The 15,663-nt window shown below is 49.4% G+C and overlaps 1 protein-coding gene across 1 annotated transcript in view; it reads left to right on the top strand.

The window, feature by feature from the left end:
• LOC119460513 (intermembrane lipid transfer protein VPS13A) overlaps positions 1 to 15,663 on the top strand; it is a 1,139,096-nt gene that overhangs the window by 1,033,358 nt on the left and 90,075 nt on the right. The window contains exon 77 of the mRNA XM_037721434.2: positions 6,170 to 6,236. Coding sequence (XP_037577362.2) covers positions 6,170 to 6,236 — 67 coding nt within the window. The remainder of the gene's footprint in view (positions 1 to 6,169; positions 6,237 to 15,663) is intronic.

Below are 15,663 nucleotides of genomic sequence, written 5' to 3'. Positions count from 1 at the left end.
TGCTGGAGTGCCCGCTCAATTGCTGTGGCTTCCTTAATAAATTCTTCCACTGTTGTAGGCGGGTTTCGCACGAGACCAGCAAATAGCTGTTCTTTGACGCCGCGCATGAGATGGCTCAGCTTCTTCGAATCAGGCATGTTGGGATCTGCGCGGCGAAACAAACGAGAAATGTCCTCGGCAAACATGGAGACACTTTCGTTGGGTTTCTGAATGCGCAACTCGAGAAGGCGTTGTGCATTATCTCGGCGATCAGTGCTTCCGAACGTATCAATTAGCCGACAGCGAAATTCGTCCCACGTTGTCAAATGTGCCTCGCAGTTTTGAAACCACGTCCTTCGCTACCTTCAAGAGCGAAGTACACATTCGAAAGCTTCTGGTCCGGACGCCACTGATTGACCCTAGCCACGTGTTCGTACTGGTCTAGCCAGTCTTCGGCGTCTTCATACGTGTCACCGCAGAAGCTTTTGGGGACTAGATTGTTCTGAACAGTCACCTGTGTTGTACTTGCAAGCGCCATTTCCTGAGTCAGTGCGGTCGCTGACAAACTTCCTTGCAAGAGACCGAATTCCGGGCACAGACCTTGCAGGCGGCGGCTTGTGCGGTGCACAGGTGTCTCGATGCGTGGATGATGTCTTGAAGGGCTGGATGCAGGGCTACTCGCAGAAGTCGTCCCAATCATTAGGCGAGGATGCGATACCCAGCACCTCCACCAGTGTCACGGCTCACTGGAGACAAGAGCGAAGAGCGGTATTTAATTGAGACAATTAGGACAAAGCGCTCAGTTCAAACTTCTTCTTCTCTAGCACCTCGCTTGTACGCTCGAGGTCGTCGTCTTTGTCGTCAGCGTGGTTGGGCACAGATAGCGTCGCGGCAGTATTGAATACAGTTGAAGCTCTATATTGTGTTGGCTCAATATGTGGTTGAAGACAAAGACGTTATGATGGCTTCGTCGGCTGAATATAAAGTGTAAGCCAATTTGCATGTGAACTTCAACGCCACCTTGTTTCCCGCTTAGTCTAACAGCTTTTCATTTGTAGGTATCCATAAGTATCCATTTTCTCGTAACATTTTTGGTGTAGGTGCTGAGTATGTGGCTTTTCTCATCTAACACAGAACTCTGAAGCAGTCACTGTCTTGATTCAATTACAATGGTCAATGAAGCATCAATGGCCTGATCCCCATGTTGTCCCTGATGCCCCAAGCCATCTATGCTCTCTTGAGTTGTTCGTCTGCCTGCTGCCTCAAGCAGCCACACATTCATTTTCACAATCGCACCTCCAGTTCTATACTGTGAGAACTCTCTATCACCAGTTCCTGACGTTCTCATGCTTTCTGTCCTTTCGAACATTGTTGCTATCATCCATGAAAATGAAATTTGTCTTCCCATACTCAACTTCACATTCTCCACCCAAGTGCACTCAGCTGGAACGGCACTAGAAGAATTGTCTCCCCTCAACGAATGCCATATTGTAACAAGGAAAGCGAGAGGTAAAACATGTATTTACAGGAGCCTATATATGCGCACAACAGGCAATATAGCGAAATCCACACACGAGCCGAGGCGTGCCTTCATCGTCTTTCTTTCGCTGCGTCCTATGTGCGCGCGCTTGAGTAACGGTCCCGTGACATAACCCCCCTGTGTCAGGAGCACCGACTCGGTACTGTTCAAGGACACGAGAGGCAAGTAACAAGGCGACGACGGCTAAGGTGCGTGGACATAGTATGGTTTGAGCCGTACAACGTGTACAATTTCACATTGTGGGCGGCGAGTCGATGATGTGGGGGGTTGGAGGGGTTCAATTTCATAGGTCATGTTGGTGACTTGCCGAAGAACACGGTAAGGGCCTGTTTAAGGCGACGAAAGGTTTTCTGAGAGTCCGACTTGGCACGTTGGAGTCCAGAGAAGACCGAGGTAACCTGGCGGAAAATGGCGGAGCCGGCGATGACTGTCGTATAAAGCTTTCTGTCTTGCTTGCGATGTGGCTAATCAGTGGCAAGCAAGCTGATGCGCATGATCAGCTCGAGCATTGGCATTGTGAGCATACTCAGTGGTGGTAGACGTGTCGGTAGGCAGCAGGGTATCCATGGGTAAAACTGGATTACGGCAGAACAGCAAATAAAATGGAGAGAAACCAGTGACATCGTGGCATGATGAATTGTAGGCAAACGTCGCGAATGGAAGGTTACCATCCCAATTGCGGTGATCCGAGGACACGTACATCAACAACATGTCCGTGAGCGTGCGATTTAAGCATTCTGTTAGGCCATTAGTCTGGGGATGATAAGCGGTGGAGAGCTTGTGTCGGATTGCGCACGATGTAAGAATGTCGGCGATTACTTTTGAGAGGAACTGCGGGCCTCTGTCTGTAAGAAGTTGTTTGGGGGTACCGTGATGAAGTATAACATCGCGCAGCAAAAAGTCGGCAATGTCAGTGGCACAGCTTGTAGGGAGGGTGCGCATGATCGCCTACCCTGTGGCATAATATGTAGCGATGGCGATCCATTTGTTCCCAGAGTAAGACACTGGGAAAAGCCCAAGCAAGTTGACACCGACGTGGAAGAAATGCACATAACGGGATGTCAAGGGGTTGAAGAGGATATCTTGGGGTAATGGTGGGCTTCTTTCGGCATTGGCAGAGCTCGCACGAAGCGACATACTGGCTCACCGACCAATACATGCCGGGCCAGTAAAATCAGTGGTGTGAGCGGTCGTATGTACGAGAAACACCGAGGTAGCCCGCCATGGGTACTGTTGGGACTCGTGTTGATGTTGGGTTCCATCCCACCACTATTCGCCAGTTGTTGGGGCCTCCGGGGTAGCGTATCTCATCGCTGCCAACCAGTTGTTGGGACTCGCATTGATGTCGGGTTCCATCACCCTGCTATCCACAAGTTGTTGCGACGCCGGTTACTACAACCTCGACCGGCGTTACTTCTAGATAGCATAGCGTTGTCGGCAGGCTGCAGGCGTCTGGTAGACCATGGCGACCAGGCAGGGGCGAGACAATTTTTAGTGCGAAACTTGCACTGTTTATTTCATGGTTGGTTAAGGATTAAAAAAAAGAAGAGAATAATGAGAAAATACATTGTGGGGCCCTCATTGCGGGAAAACGAAGCCCTCATTTTCACAGACACTACGTTTTCCCTCGGTCCGCAGCACACTCCGAAAAAAACCAAGACGGGTCGCGCCCCATCAGCGCCCCCGAAAAGCCTCAAAGTGCAGTCTCTGCTGCCTTCCCGGCAGCCCCTGCGCAAGTTATTACGCCAACCCGATCGGTGCACGTGCTCCATGCAGCGCACGCTGTTGTTTCAAAACCTTCCACCGTACGTGCGACAAAGTATATTATCTTGCGAGAATGTAATGGGAGGAATTTGTAATGATAAGGTTGAATGTTGTAAAAAAATTGGATCTTCGGTCTCGTTTGTAAACATGGAAAAAAATTCAGAGTTAAAAACATTTGCGCACTCGGTGTCAATATACATTCCACCTGCTGCATTTGTCAAACTGGTAGTGACAGTCCTAGGGGTTAATAACATGTCAAAACTGCATAGGGTTATCAGCAAGCATGTTTGGACGGTCATTGAAAGAGGAATATTTACCTGCACGAACTACCTTCAAGTAGATAACCTGCTCCTCGTGATGCTTCGATCACACAGCGAGATTGTCATTGCATTTCGCAATGCAAACAAGACACTTTTTCCTATTTTTCAGCCTTTAAGAGTTCTAGAGAGCCATGGTTTATTTTGATTTGAGCGAAAGGATCCTTTAGGATAAATTTATTAACAAGTTCTGTCGCTTTGTTTTTGTAGAGATTCCAGTTTTCTTCAAGGGAGCAGGTTTGAAAGGAGCTTTAAAATGTGCCGTATGGTATGTGCCATATGGTGTGGGCCAATCATTGTGGTTATTACACTGGATGGAAGCTTGTAGTCAATCAATAAATGAACAGGATGGAAGCATGTAGTCAACCTACAGTCTGCAAGCCAAGCTGTCTATAGTGGATTTTTCAGTGAGGACATCAGTTATTCTTAAAAACAGTCAAATTAAATAAAGAGCTTTTTTAATGTATTAGCATTAGGAGTGTCAAAGTGGAAAAAGTGTATGTGTGGGAAGCCAATCACATGGTAGAGGTATATATATATCAGTGTGTCTACCTTAAAAGAAAGGCTTAAAATACTGTTACTTGCAATGCACAGAAAATATGCCCTCCTATCATTCTTTCACACATTGTCTCATAGCAATTAACCCTTTGCTGTGACCTACATTCAACAGGCTGACTAAAATTTCGAGCAGATTGACCATCTTTGCATTAACAAATAGGTTTTAAAGCTTCCCGGCCTTTAGTGCTGTCAACAAATGGAATTCATGACCAGCAAACGTAGTCAGACTAACAGACTCATCGTCTGTCCAAAAGGCATTGCTAACCTACATAGTTATTTAGAAGACAGCAATGATTCTCCAGAAAATAACTCTATGATCAGTTATTATTTTTTGTATTTGTTCAGTTTCATTACAAGGACAACACTAATTCCTCGAACTAGCTTTTTTTTTAAAGCTTGCATGTTTGTAAAACTTAAGTGTGTTACGCATTGTATAATTGCTCAAGTGCTTATTATTTTTTTTGTACACTTATATGCTTGTATAAATTATTAGGTGTACTAGTCTATGCATTCTGACTTATTACTGATCAAGTGATTGTTCTTTGCTACCCCACCCCTTTGTAATATACATATATATGGTGGTTCAGAGTTGACGGTGGTCTGCTCCAGACCACCGTCAATTGCACTTTGCCCCTTGAAGAGGCAGGACGTGTGTCGAGTGTGCTCAGGAACAACACTTTGTAATGTGGTGAACGTGGTTCAAATCATGGATCCGAGACCTCATAGAGGTGTGGCATAATGCTAATGCATTTCTCTTTAATTTACTGCTATATCGCTACTAAAGGTTTTTAGTGACTTGGTAGGCATGCTGGCATACAAAACAAATTGTGTGTTAAATATAGTTCTGTGGCGGACTCAGGCCGCACCATAGATGACGAACACAGCTTAGCCACCCTCTCCCATCTTGCAGTATCATTGAAGTGTTCTCACGCAGTATGCGGGACAGGGAATGGTGCGAGGGCGCCCTACCAAGCTTCCGAGGTTTGAAGGATGCAAAAACAAAATCAATTTATTGGTGTTCCACGGGGCGCACACGTCGCTTGTGTCTGATTTTTTCAGCTGCTCTTACATCCTTCCAACAATGTAATGACTAATATTTGCTAATCATCCTCCTGATTGCAGAATCGAAGCCCGTGAGTGCTTAAAGCATGTCCACTCAGTCCCAAGACTAGCACCGGTTTTAAGATAAACAACAGAACTGCATGGAATATTTTTCGGGCAGATTTGGGGCACAATTGGTGTTAGTTTTAGGATTCATATTAAATGGATGTGCTCCAACCTCTGACTGGCTTTGATTCTTGTGCCCTAAAGCAAGTATATGAAATTGAAGTTCTGAATTAAGATGCTAATACGTGATTCCGCAGATTTCTTAAAATCCACCAACACACGTACTTATCGATGACTAAAGAAAAAAAAAAACATTGCTGTAAGACGACTGAGAGAGAATAATGCTAAAACCCATCAGTCTGTTTTAGAATTGGAGTCTAGCTCTTTTTTTTTTCCTCTCCACAGCCAGTGTTCTTTGTCAAAGGAGCCGTATTTTCAGCAAATATTGTGAAATGATCGAACAACACAAATGGAGATGGAGAAAAATTTGCCGTAAGCATTGTGAATTGGATAGCACAAGCCTAGACAAAGGGCAAGGACATGCACTGCATCCTTCATTTCAGCTTGCAGGGTTCTCTGATGCTTCACCCTCAAGCCCAACACTTTCAATTTGCAGTGAAATTGTAATAAGCAGATGACGGGGGGGGATGCAGTTAGCCGCCTCATGAGTGTAAGTTTGCTTGCTCAGTCCTGAGAATGAAGCCAATGCAATTGACTCGCACTGCATGACTCTGTTCGTGGACTTCTAGCAGTGCCTCTGCCCTTTGTTGAATGCCAGAGTGATTAGCCTGAACTGCCATTCTGTTGTTATCATAGCGGAATCTATTTGTCACACCTACCTAGAACAGCTTATGAACTAGTATCCTTAAATCACTGCATCTGGAATTTCTTTTTGGTGCTGAAGGGCTGCTGAAATGGGCAAAGGTGTCATGGTGAGGCAGCGGCTACCCAGGTTCATCAACCCTAATCTGGTAAGCCTCGTGATTGATCAATTTCGACCACTGTTGATATATCTGTTGTTTTTATTTGTATCAGTAACTCTCAAGCACATGTAGTAACTTAATTTTTAAGTGCATTTGTATATCAAGCTGCAACCAAGCACATTGACTTTGTCAGAGATGTTAGGTCAGCACCATTTTACCTTGCCATCTAGATCAGCATGCTCTTTGAGGTCCTTGTAAAACAGATAAAAACCAGCAGATAAACACACAAGAGACCAGATAAAGAAGATGACAGGACTAGTCTCATCTATTTCATCTGGTTTCTTGTGTCTCCGCTGGTTTTTATCCGTTTTACAATGTACCAACTGGCCCAATTCACCGCTTTGCTACTTTTTGAGGTTGCTTTGTGCATTTTTGTGCATGTGCATTTTTTGCTGACCAAGCTGCAATAGCAAGTAGAGCCATTTTCCTAATGTGCAGGCTGGCTGAGCATTGAGCTGTACAGCACTGTCTTGTTTCATTTGAAGCTGATGCCTGCATGGCTTTGATATATACACGTCACCCTTTATGTTGTTGGTTAAGCTTTGATTACTGGAGTGTTCTGTGCAAGAACATGGCTAGCTGTTGTGTACCGATTCTGGCCGCTGAGTTCAGCGGATAACGTATCTTTGTCAGTCAACCCTGGTCAACCCATTTAAGAGTCAACCCTGAAGCTCATGCTTGACTCTTGAATGCTTACATTGCTCACAATGTCAGCAAAAGGAGAATAAATATATATCAAGTGTTGTCTATAGTGAATAAACAGTAAAAAAACTATGTACAGCGCGAAGGACAAGGGCTGAGTGACGACACACACACAGCGCACTGCGTTTCGTCTCTCTCAGTTCCTGCCCTTCGCACTGGATATTGTTTTTTACCATGGATTACCAACTAGCCCAAGCAACCACTTTTGTGCAAATAAATATTTTTGCCTCAAAAGCTCCCAGCCATGGGATTTTAGGTACAAATCCGCTTATGAGAACGTTCTCGGAACTACGCGTGGCTATTTGGAATGAACGGGTGTACCAGTACATCGAAAGGGGACCGCCGGGGCCGTGATGCAAAAAAAAAAAGAAGAAAAAAAAAAAAGACAGAGAGAGAGAGGCTCTGAAGAAAGGTACAAAACCATTTCATTCAGGACAAATGCTCAGGTCGCAAAAGCGGCATCAAAATTTTACAAAACCAGGCCCCTAGGTCGTCCTGCTCAGCTTAAGGTGTTTAGCTCTCTGTGGCTTTGCGCTTCTCGAGCTGTTAATACCTTTGACTAGGAAGTGGAGTCGCGTGAGGACATAGAAAGAAACAATTCTCATGCTTACTTCTTCCTTGCGAGCGTCGCATCCAACACCATTGGAGCAGAGGAAATTACTCTTTACAAGAGCCACAACATCGCAGATGCTGTTTGTGTGCAGCTCTAAAATGCTGAAGCATTCTGTGAGTATGTTCTCAAGAGCTTCAATAAATGAGTACAAATCTTGCGATGGATACAAAAGTCCACCCCAGTCACACTGCTTAGTGTACTCCGAGGGTAACAGGTGTGGCTTCTGTTCGCCTGACGAGGAGGATGTACTCACATAAACAACAGTTAAGTTTTAGGACGCACTTTCTTGCTACATAGCCTGCTGCATAATATATTAGCCGTGAGTCATTCCTCTCCATTACTAAGGATGAGTGGCTAGCACGGGGAGCTTCTACTATGGCTAGAGACTCTTCAGCTTCTTCTAACCTCCCTTGGACGAGCAGCTCATCAACACTGTTTGGAGAAATGTTGTGAGTTTTGTCGTCCTCGCTGAGAAGTGCATTTACGATATCAGGGGTGCCATTTGCACCGTTCACACTCCTTGCCATGTTGTAAAATGACAAACAGTTCACTATGATAAGAAACTGATCTGGCGAGGGGTGGGCATTACAGCTGCTGGACTGGCGGATAATGCCAAACATGTGCTCAACAGAGTCGGTGCTGAGACGAGCAGTCATCAAGTACTTGAATCTTACATTCTCTGCCAAGTACTTCAGGAGAGACAATGTACTGGCAATAGTGACTCTCAGCCCTGTCGCCGTGTAGTTCCAACCTGCCTGCTCCCTTGCAGACTTGCAATGAATGTGCTACCTCCAGCACCTGCTTTGCCTCGTCCATCGTCCGTCACACACTCTCACATACGAGCGTCTTTCGTATTGACACGTATACATGTTTATCTTTCACCGGTGGCCGCTTTCCACCGGCTAACAAATGTTAAACGTTATCGCTCGGCGCGCCTGTATCGGAAGTTTCTAGAACGTTATCGATGCTTCTTTCCGTTGCCTGTTTTCACCGACGCTTATGTTATCTGATTGTATGACTGACGCGAATTGTCTAGAACTTTCTGGAAGGCACGCGGGCATCAGGGATTAATCTGGAACCTTCGATGACTCAGGTATAAAAGCCGACGCGCTTCGCCGCTGATCAGATTTTCGACGATCGCCGACTGTGTTCGCCGCTATCGTTGTGCTTTGAGTGTAGCTTGCTTTTGTGGGCACAGGTTCGCCCAATAAACAACCAGTTTCGTCATACAAAGTTTTGCGACTGTTTTGTCTACCGTCACTAGTACGTGACATCTGGTGGAGGTGCTAGTTCGTTCATGCACCGAACGCCCCCACAAAACCGCGACCCAAGCCCGAAACCGGAGAACGAGACCGTCTCCAAGGACCAGCGAGCTAGCCGTAGGCAGCAAGGACTTGTGCCGGAGTTCGGACTTCTTCCCGAAAAGACCACTGCAATCAAGGCCAAGTCAACGACCAAAATGGCAGCACCAGCGTCCCCATCCTGCTGCAACAACCTCGGGAGCCACCGACTTTTCGTGGATCATCCGCTGAAGACCCTGAAACCTTGCTGCAGACATACGAGAGGACCGCGACGTTCAACAAATGGAGCGACGACGACAAGCTGCGCCATGTTTATTTTTCATTGGATGATGCTGCTCGGACCTGGTTTGAGAACAGAGAGACCACCCTGGTGACATGGGACCTATTTCATGAGAACTTCATGAGGACTTTCACGAATGTCGTGCGAAAAGAAAGGGCCGAAGTTTTATTAGAAACCAGAGTGCAATTGCCGAACGAGAACATCGCAATCTTCACGAAGGAGATGACTCGCCTCTTCCGCCACGCCGACCCCGATATGTCCGAGGAAAAGAAAGTTCGGTTCTTGATGCGGGGCGTCAAAGAGCATCTATTCACTGGATTGATGCGCAACCCGCCCAAGACTGTGGAAGAATTTGTTTCGGAGGCCACTACGATCGAGAAGGCGCTTGAAATGCGAGCCAGGCAATACAACCGCCATGCACTGACAAACTACGCCGAAGCTCAAGCTCTAGGTGCCGACGACCTGCACGAGACGATCAGAGCGGTTGTACGGGAAGAACTACAGAAATTATTCCCAAGATCGCATCCTCAGGTGACTTCGATCGCTGACATAGTTAAAGAAGAGGTTCAGCGATCACTGGAAGTGCCAGAAGTTCCGGCATCGCCTCATACACAGCCGCAAGCGATGACCTACGCCGCCGTCGCCCGTCGTCAAGGCCCCCCTCCGCGCTCGCGCCAGGGCCCCGTAACGCCGCAGTTCCGTCGTCCACCGCCGCCGCCGCCAGCACGCCCGCCCGTCGCCCAGCACAGCTCCCAGCGGAAGACGGACATTTGGTGCGCCCCCGACCACCGCCCGCTCTGCTATCACTGCGGGGAAGCCGGCCATGTCTACCACCGATGCCCATACCGTGAGATGGGCCTACGAGGGTTCGCCGTCAACGCGCCACGTCCACAGCTTGGCGAGCGACCACGTGACATCGCCGACTACCTTGCCGGAGCCCAGTGGCAACCACGACGACCCTCACGCTCGCCGTCACCAGGCCGCTACATCTCGCCGCATCGCCGCCTGTATGCCGGCCCAACCCGGGGCCGATCTCCCAGCCCATACCCGGGAAACTAAAAGCAGCAACCGATGGAGGTGCGGTTGCTGTACGACGCAATGCCGAAGATCCTCCGCCGCCGCCGCCGCCGACGATTCACGATTCATCACGACGAGATATCAGCACGCCGCCTAGCAACAGCCTTGACAACACATCGCCGCCGAACGAAGACCTTCCGACGCGACGTAGCAGCAGCAGAGCAAGCCGACGCAGCCGTGATCCGACGCCACGAATTAACCGCAACCCCAGACGCCGGTCTACCGATCTAGACGTGCTCATCGATGGTCACAACGTCACCGCTCTCGTCGACACTGGCGCCGACTATTCAGTTTTTAGTGGCGCATTCGCCGCCAAGTTAAAGAAGGTGAAGACGGCCTGGCAAGGACCCGATATACGGACAGCGGGAGGTCACCTAATAACGCCGGCTGGAATCTGCACAGCGCGAGTCACGGTAAACAACCACACTTACCCGGCGAGCTTTGTAATCCTGCAGCACTGCTCCAGGGACGTCATCCTAGGCATGGACTTTCTACACCAACATGGTGCAGTCATCGACTTAAGGTCCAAGTCGATAAAGCTTTCAACACACAAAGCGATACCGCCGGACACAAGCATCAGTTACCTTGCCTTGAATGTGCTTGAAGAACAAGTCACCGTTCCGCCTCGCTCAAGCGTAATGATTTCCGTCGGTACCGAAGTGTCTGCAGACATGGAGGGCGTCATCGAGGGCGATCATCACTTACTGCTCGACCGTGAAATTTGCGTCGCTAGAGGCATAGGTGAACTACGCGAAGGGAAAGCAAGAGTGATGCTCACGAACTTCAGCCACGAATATAAGCACATTAACAAAGGCACCACGGTCGCCTACATCGACGAAATAGTACAAGCCAGCAGTGCTTTCGCCTTCACGGATTCTAGTGCACCTTCAACGACAACAGTAGTACCTGAACCAACTTTCGACGTCAATCAGAACCTTCCCAATCATAAGAAAGAACAGCTAAAAGCTCTGCTCCTGCAATACAAGGACTGCTTCTCGTCGTCGTCAAAAGTTCGACAAACCCCTGTCGCCAAGCACCGCATTATAACCGACGAATATGTCCGCCCACTCCGTCAGAGCCCGTACCGAGTTCCGGCGCGCGAACGCGAGGCCATACGGCAACAAGTCGACGAAATGCTACGCGACGACATCATCCAGCCATCCAAGAGTCCGTGGGCGTCCCCCGTGGTGTTAGTGAAGAAGAAGGATGGAACCCTACGTTTCTGCGTCGATTATCGGCGCCTCAACAAGATCACGAAGAAGGACGTATACCCCCTCCCACGGATTGACGACGCCTTGGATCGACTCTACAACGCAAAGTATTTTTCGTCGATGGACCTCAAAACCGGCTACTGGCAAATCGAAGTCGACGAGAGGGACCTGGAGAAGACTGCCTTTATAACACCAGACGGACTGTTCGAGTTCAAGGTCATGCCGTTTGGTCTTTGCTCGGCACCTGCGACTTTCCAACGCGTCATGGATACGGTACTGGCAGGCTTGAAGTGGCAGACTTGCCTCGTCTATTTGGACGACGTCGTTGTGTTTGCCTCAAGCTTCGAAGAACACCTGCGGCGCCTTGAAACAGTTCTTCAAGCAATCAAAACCTCCGGACTCACGTTAAAGCCCGAAAAGTGCCGCTTCACATATGAGGAGCTCTTGTTTTTTGGCCACGTCATCAACAAGTCTGGAGTGCGCCCTGACCCTCAGAAAACTGCGGCCATCTCCAACTTTCCTCCGCCCGCTGACAAGAAGGCAGTGCGTAGATTTCTTGGACTGTGCGCCTATTACAGGCGCTTCGTCAAGAATTTTTCACGGAACGCTGAGCCACTGACGTATCTCACGAAGGCCGACGTCGAGTTCAAGTGGGAGACGCCGCAAGTCGAAGCATTCGAAGAACTGAAGCGACGCCTGTGATCGCCGCCAATACTTGCGCATTTCGACGAAAACGCCGATACCGAAGTCCACACCGACGCAAGCAGCGTAGGACTCGGTGCCGTGCTTGTGCAGAGGACTGACGGACTAGAAAGGGTTGTAAGTTACGCTAGCCGGTTGCTATCGAAGGCGGAAGCAAATTATTCCACAACAGAAAAGGAGTGCCTCGCCATCATCTGGGCTACATCAAAGTTTCGCCCCTACCTCTATGGCAGGCCCTTTAAAGTTGTAAGCGACCACCACGCCTTGTGTTGGCTAGCTAACTTGAAGGATCCTTCAGGTCGCCTCGCACGCTGGAGCCTGAGACTTCAAGCATTCGACATCACCGTCGTTTACAAGTCCGGGCGAAAGCACTCTGACGCCGATTGTTTGTCTCGCGCCCCCGTCGAACCGCCGCCACAAGACGACCAGGATGACGACACTTTCTTGGGACCCATCAGTGCCGACGAATTCGCCGAACAACAACGAGCCGACGCGGAACTAAGCAGCCTTGTAGACTACCTGGAAGGCAAGACCGTCATTGTGCCGAAGGTGTTCAGGCGAGGATTGGCATCGTTTTTCTTGCAAAACGACATTCTCCTAAAGAAGAACTTCTCGCCTCTCCGAGCCAACTACCTCCTCGTGGTACCCTCAGCATTGCGTCCAGAGGTTCTGCAAGCTCTCCATGACGACCCAACGGCTGGACATCTCGGTTTTTCACGCACTCTCGCGAGGATACAAGAAAAATACTACTGGCCTCGCCTTTCTGCCGACGTCGCCCATTACGTAAGGACATGCCGAGACTGTCAGCGACGCAAAACACCGCCGACAAGGCCAGCCGGACTTCTACAGCCAATCGAGCCACCTCGCCGACCGTTCCAGCAGATCGGGATGGACTTACTGGGGCCTTTTCCGGCGTCGACGTCCGGGAATAAATGGATCGTCGTCGATACGGACTACCTCACCCGCTACGCCGAAACAAAAGCCTTGCCCAAAGGCAGTGCCGCCGAGGTAGCCCGATTCTTCGTTGAGAACATCCTCCTGCGTCACGGTGCCCCGTGACGCACCGTGACGCACCGTGACACCGACAGAGGCACGGCCTTTACGGCAGAGCTAACTCAAGCCATCCTGCAGCCAGACAAGCCATCGCCGCACCACCGCCTACCACCCGCAGACGAATGGCCTCACGGAGCGCCTAAATAAGACCATCGCCGACATGCTGGCAATGTACGTCGACGTCGAACGCAAGACGTGGGATGCCATCCTTTCGTACGTGACCTTCGCATACAACACGGCCGTGCAAGAAACGACGCACATGGCGCCGTTCAACCTGGTCTACGGAAGGAACCCGGCAACGACGCTTGACGCCATGCTACCAGACGTCGCTGACGAAGAAAATCTCGACGTTGCCACTTATTTGCAGCGTGCCGAAGAAGGTCGACAGCTCGCCCTCCTGCGCATCAAGAACCAGCAGAGGACCGACAGCCGACACTACAATCTACGACGACGCTACGTCGAGTACCAGCCCGGCGACCGTGTTTGGGTCTGGACTCTGATACGCCGACGAGGACTTAGCGAGAAACTGTTGCGTCGCTATTTCGGACCATATAAGATAAACCGACGTATTGGCGCACTGGACTATGAGGTCGTGCCAGACGGCATTTCGCAATCACAGCGGCGCCGGGCACGGCCTGAAGTCATCCATGTGGTGCGTCTTAAACCTTTCTACGCCCGCTGACGACGTTAGGTACTTTGTTACTTGTTATTGTTTTTTTTTTACGCATGGTTTTGTTTTCGCTTTCGTGTTTGTAGCATCGGGACGATGCTTTTTAAGGGGAGGGTATTGACACATATACATGTTTATCTTTCACCGGTGGCCGCTTTCCACCGGCTAACAAATGTTAAACGTTATCGCTCGGCGCGCCTGTATCGGAAGTTTCTAGAACGTTATCGATGCTTCTTTCCGTTGCCTGTTTTCACCGACGCTTATGTTATCTGATTGTATGACCGACGCGAATTGTCTAGAACTTTCTGGAAGACACGCGGGCATCAGGGATTAATCTGGAACCTTCGATGACTCAGGTATAAAAGCCGACGCGCTTCGCTGCTGATCACACATTCGACGATCGCCGACTGTGTTCGCCGCTATCATTGTGCTTTGAGTGTAGCTTGCTTTTGTGGACACAGGTTCGCCCAATAAACAACCATTTTCGTCATACACAGTTTTGCGACTGTTTTCTCTACCGTCACTACTACGTGACAGTATGTACGTGTGGCAAATTACTGCACTAGGGCTCTCACCGTAGTTCATCAGCACAGTCTTCTCAACACCGACAGTCTTTTTCTCACTGTCCAACGAAGCCAAAACGTACCCAACACCATCTTAGTTCGGAAACGTGAGCAGTGCTCAATGCTCAGTGGGTTTGGGAATTTCACTCACCACAAAGGCGCTATTTTCAGCGCCGTCACCTATGTCCACAGTTTCACTGGTCTGCAGGTCGTCCTCTTGCAGGCACCGCCTTTTTGTCTGGTCGCCATGGAGATGTAAGGCAGCCCTTTTCCTTGTGGGCCGTTCGCACGATGGATTTTTCGAAAGGTACATGGGGAGATTAGGCAGAATTGTGGGCACGGCGTCTGTCGCGAGAGAGGGCTTTCCACGTGGTGTACATACCTCTTTGCCTTCGATCACGTGTACATAATCTCTCAGTACATACTTTATTTCAAAATGAAGCTTGCATACGGCGTCATAGGCATCCAGCGGCTTGTCTTTACAGTGTAGGTTCCGCTCCCATGTGTGGGGATGCGCAACTCGCACGCGTCCCCTGATGTTATTTTTCCCGCATAGCTCGTGTCTCCTGTAATCCGGCTTCTCTGCGTGGCTAAGCGCCGGTGGCAGTCGTGGTGGTTGTGGCACATTGCGAGAGATGGCGTGAGTGTCACGATGCTAATGCTACTGAACGGCGCGGTGACTTGGGAGAAAAAGGTCGAAGGCGCTTCGCTTCCTCTTTGGCTTGGGATCGGGGACCAACACGCACGAATGCTTCGCACGTGCACCGGCCCACTTCGCGGGACCGTCTCGTGAGGCTAAGAGCAGGACACCGGTATGGACGAACACGGATCGTTCGAACATGCCACGGTTCGCGTGACCGTACACATGAACGGCTAGGCGATGGTGTCATAGCATGGGGCGAACATATTCGCTCGCTATCTGGTCACGGTGAGTCGGACTTCCTTGATTTGTCGCGCGGCCATGTGAAAGTTCTATGCATAGTAATTCGGCTAGCGTGCATTAGTGTATGAAAGGTGCAATAAGTGCCCTTTTGATTGTTTGCACTACTGTGTTGTCGTTCCTTTCTCCCAAGAGCACGTGTGAGACCCCACACATGTCAGGCACATTTCTTCATCCTTGGGGACACTGAACATAGACAACTACGGGGCATCTTTCACTCTGCTGTACCCAGTCTTACAACCAGGTGCAAAGCAATAGTTCTTTTGCCGAGGTCTCCCTATCTCATAATTCTGTAAATCAGCC

The sequence above is a fragment of the Dermacentor silvarum genome, chromosome 8 (genome assembly GCF_013339745.2).
Source record: "Dermacentor silvarum isolate Dsil-2018 chromosome 8, BIME_Dsil_1.4, whole genome shotgun sequence".
Classification (NCBI taxonomy): domain Eukaryota; kingdom Metazoa; phylum Arthropoda; class Arachnida; order Ixodida; family Ixodidae; genus Dermacentor; species Dermacentor silvarum.
This window is presented reverse-complemented; position numbering and strand designations above follow the sequence as displayed.